The 1,535-nt window shown below is 41.8% G+C and overlaps 1 protein-coding gene across 1 annotated transcript in view; it reads right to left on the bottom strand.

The window, feature by feature from the left end:
• Nucleotides 1-1,535, bottom strand: part of LOC119586498 (serrate RNA effector molecule homolog) — a gene marked incomplete in the record, with an annotated part of 17,399 nt that overhangs the window by 11,710 nt on the left and 4,154 nt on the right. Inside the window, 3 exon segments of the mRNA XM_037935237.1 lie at nucleotides 58-200; nucleotides 390-613; nucleotides 726-792. Coding sequence (XP_037791165.1) covers nucleotides 58-200; nucleotides 390-613; nucleotides 726-792 — 434 coding nt within the window.

The raw sequence follows: 1,535 nt of genomic DNA, 5'->3' as shown, positions 1-1,535 counted from the left end.
CAGGAAAAATGCTGGTTTAGGGCAGGTTGTTGTCCAGGACCAATCCAAGACACTGACCTTTTTCTCCTTCATTAACCTTCTGTTTCAGGTACTCCTTAGCTTTCTTCTGCAGCTCCATCTGTTCTTCCGACATGTCCATCTTTAGCGGTTCATCGGGATTCTTCTCTTCCGATTTCTCCTTCTCTTCACCCTCGTCAGAACTGAGAGGGGGGGGGGGGGGATCAATAAGATTTTTGAGATTTCCATAACTTACAGTCTCCTTCAAACATGATACAAGTGAAGGAAAGGGTCTTTTGTGAAATTAAAATGAAAAACTGTTTAGTTACAGAGTAAGGGTGGAGGGGGAGAAAGAAAATATAACAACAGATAATCAAAAAAAGTGAACATACTCCTCTCCCAAAATAAATGGCTTCTTTTCTTCTTCGATCGGCTGAGACTTGACATCCTCCTCAGGCGCCTGGTCCAAGACCTGAAGATCAAGGTCTGTGCCTCCCTCCAGTTTGATGACCACAGAGTCCAAAAGCTTCAGAAGTTGGTCTGACTGATCAGCATCAACGCTAATATTCTCCATTCGATTCATTTCAAAAAGTTCACAAAAAACGGATACTCTTCTCTGTGAAAAGGAAAATGCGGAATATAAATATATCATACTATATAGAGGGAAAACATAAATTATCTGGTATTATATATCAGATAAAGGGAGACAAGGATATTCAAGCAATTACCTTCAGGTTTGACAGCTGCTCATCCCGTCGCTTCACACACTCCTCTGGGTGGTACTTGGCCTTAAACCTGGTAAAAGTATTGCAAAAATGTAAGACATATGACACTTTTACCCACTGAATAAAACACCTCACTTACTCCTCTTTGATCAGCGTCCTATAGAGCCTTTGTTCCTCAGCTGCCGTCAAACTTACAATTCAATTGGTTGTGTACATTAAAAAAACAAATCCACTGTGAAGCTAGGTATTACACTAGACTGATGTTGAAACAGTAATCTGAACTAGCATTCGTGCTAATTACTGATGCTGTCGCCGATTCTTGATCCTTTGCAGATTACTATCATTATGAGAAAAGGTGACAAGGGAAGAAAATTTAGTAGAAGAAATGTTACCATTAGGCAAAGTAATCTCACCTGCCTGAGTGGAAAATTGCCACCTGTACCACACATGGGCTCGATACACAGAGCGGAGCGAACGACGGGTCATTGTGCGACCCCCTGCCTAGCCTAGACATTCATATCGCATCACTAACACTGCATTGCGCGCAGCGACCCTAACTAACCGCGTTTAGGAGCCCCATGTGTGTTTTTCATCAGATCGTCAGAACAGAAATTCTAGCTGGCTTGCGGTGTGCAGTAGTTTGTAGATGCTGGAAAAGCAACTGTCAGGAGGCAAGTGTTAGATTAAGTATGGGTGGAACCTCGAGATGAGATTGCCCACATTTATAGGACTTTAAACCTAAAAGCTTAAAAAAGTAACCTATCCTGACTCTAACTCTAACATACTTCTTTCAACCCAAAACTGAATGACAAC

This window comes from Penaeus monodon, chromosome 21 (assembly GCF_015228065.2).
Source record: "Penaeus monodon isolate SGIC_2016 chromosome 21, NSTDA_Pmon_1, whole genome shotgun sequence".
NCBI lineage: Eukaryota > Metazoa > Arthropoda > Malacostraca > Decapoda > Penaeidae > Penaeus > Penaeus monodon.
Note: the sequence above shows the minus strand (reverse complement) of the source record. Positions and strands in the feature narration are given on the sequence as shown.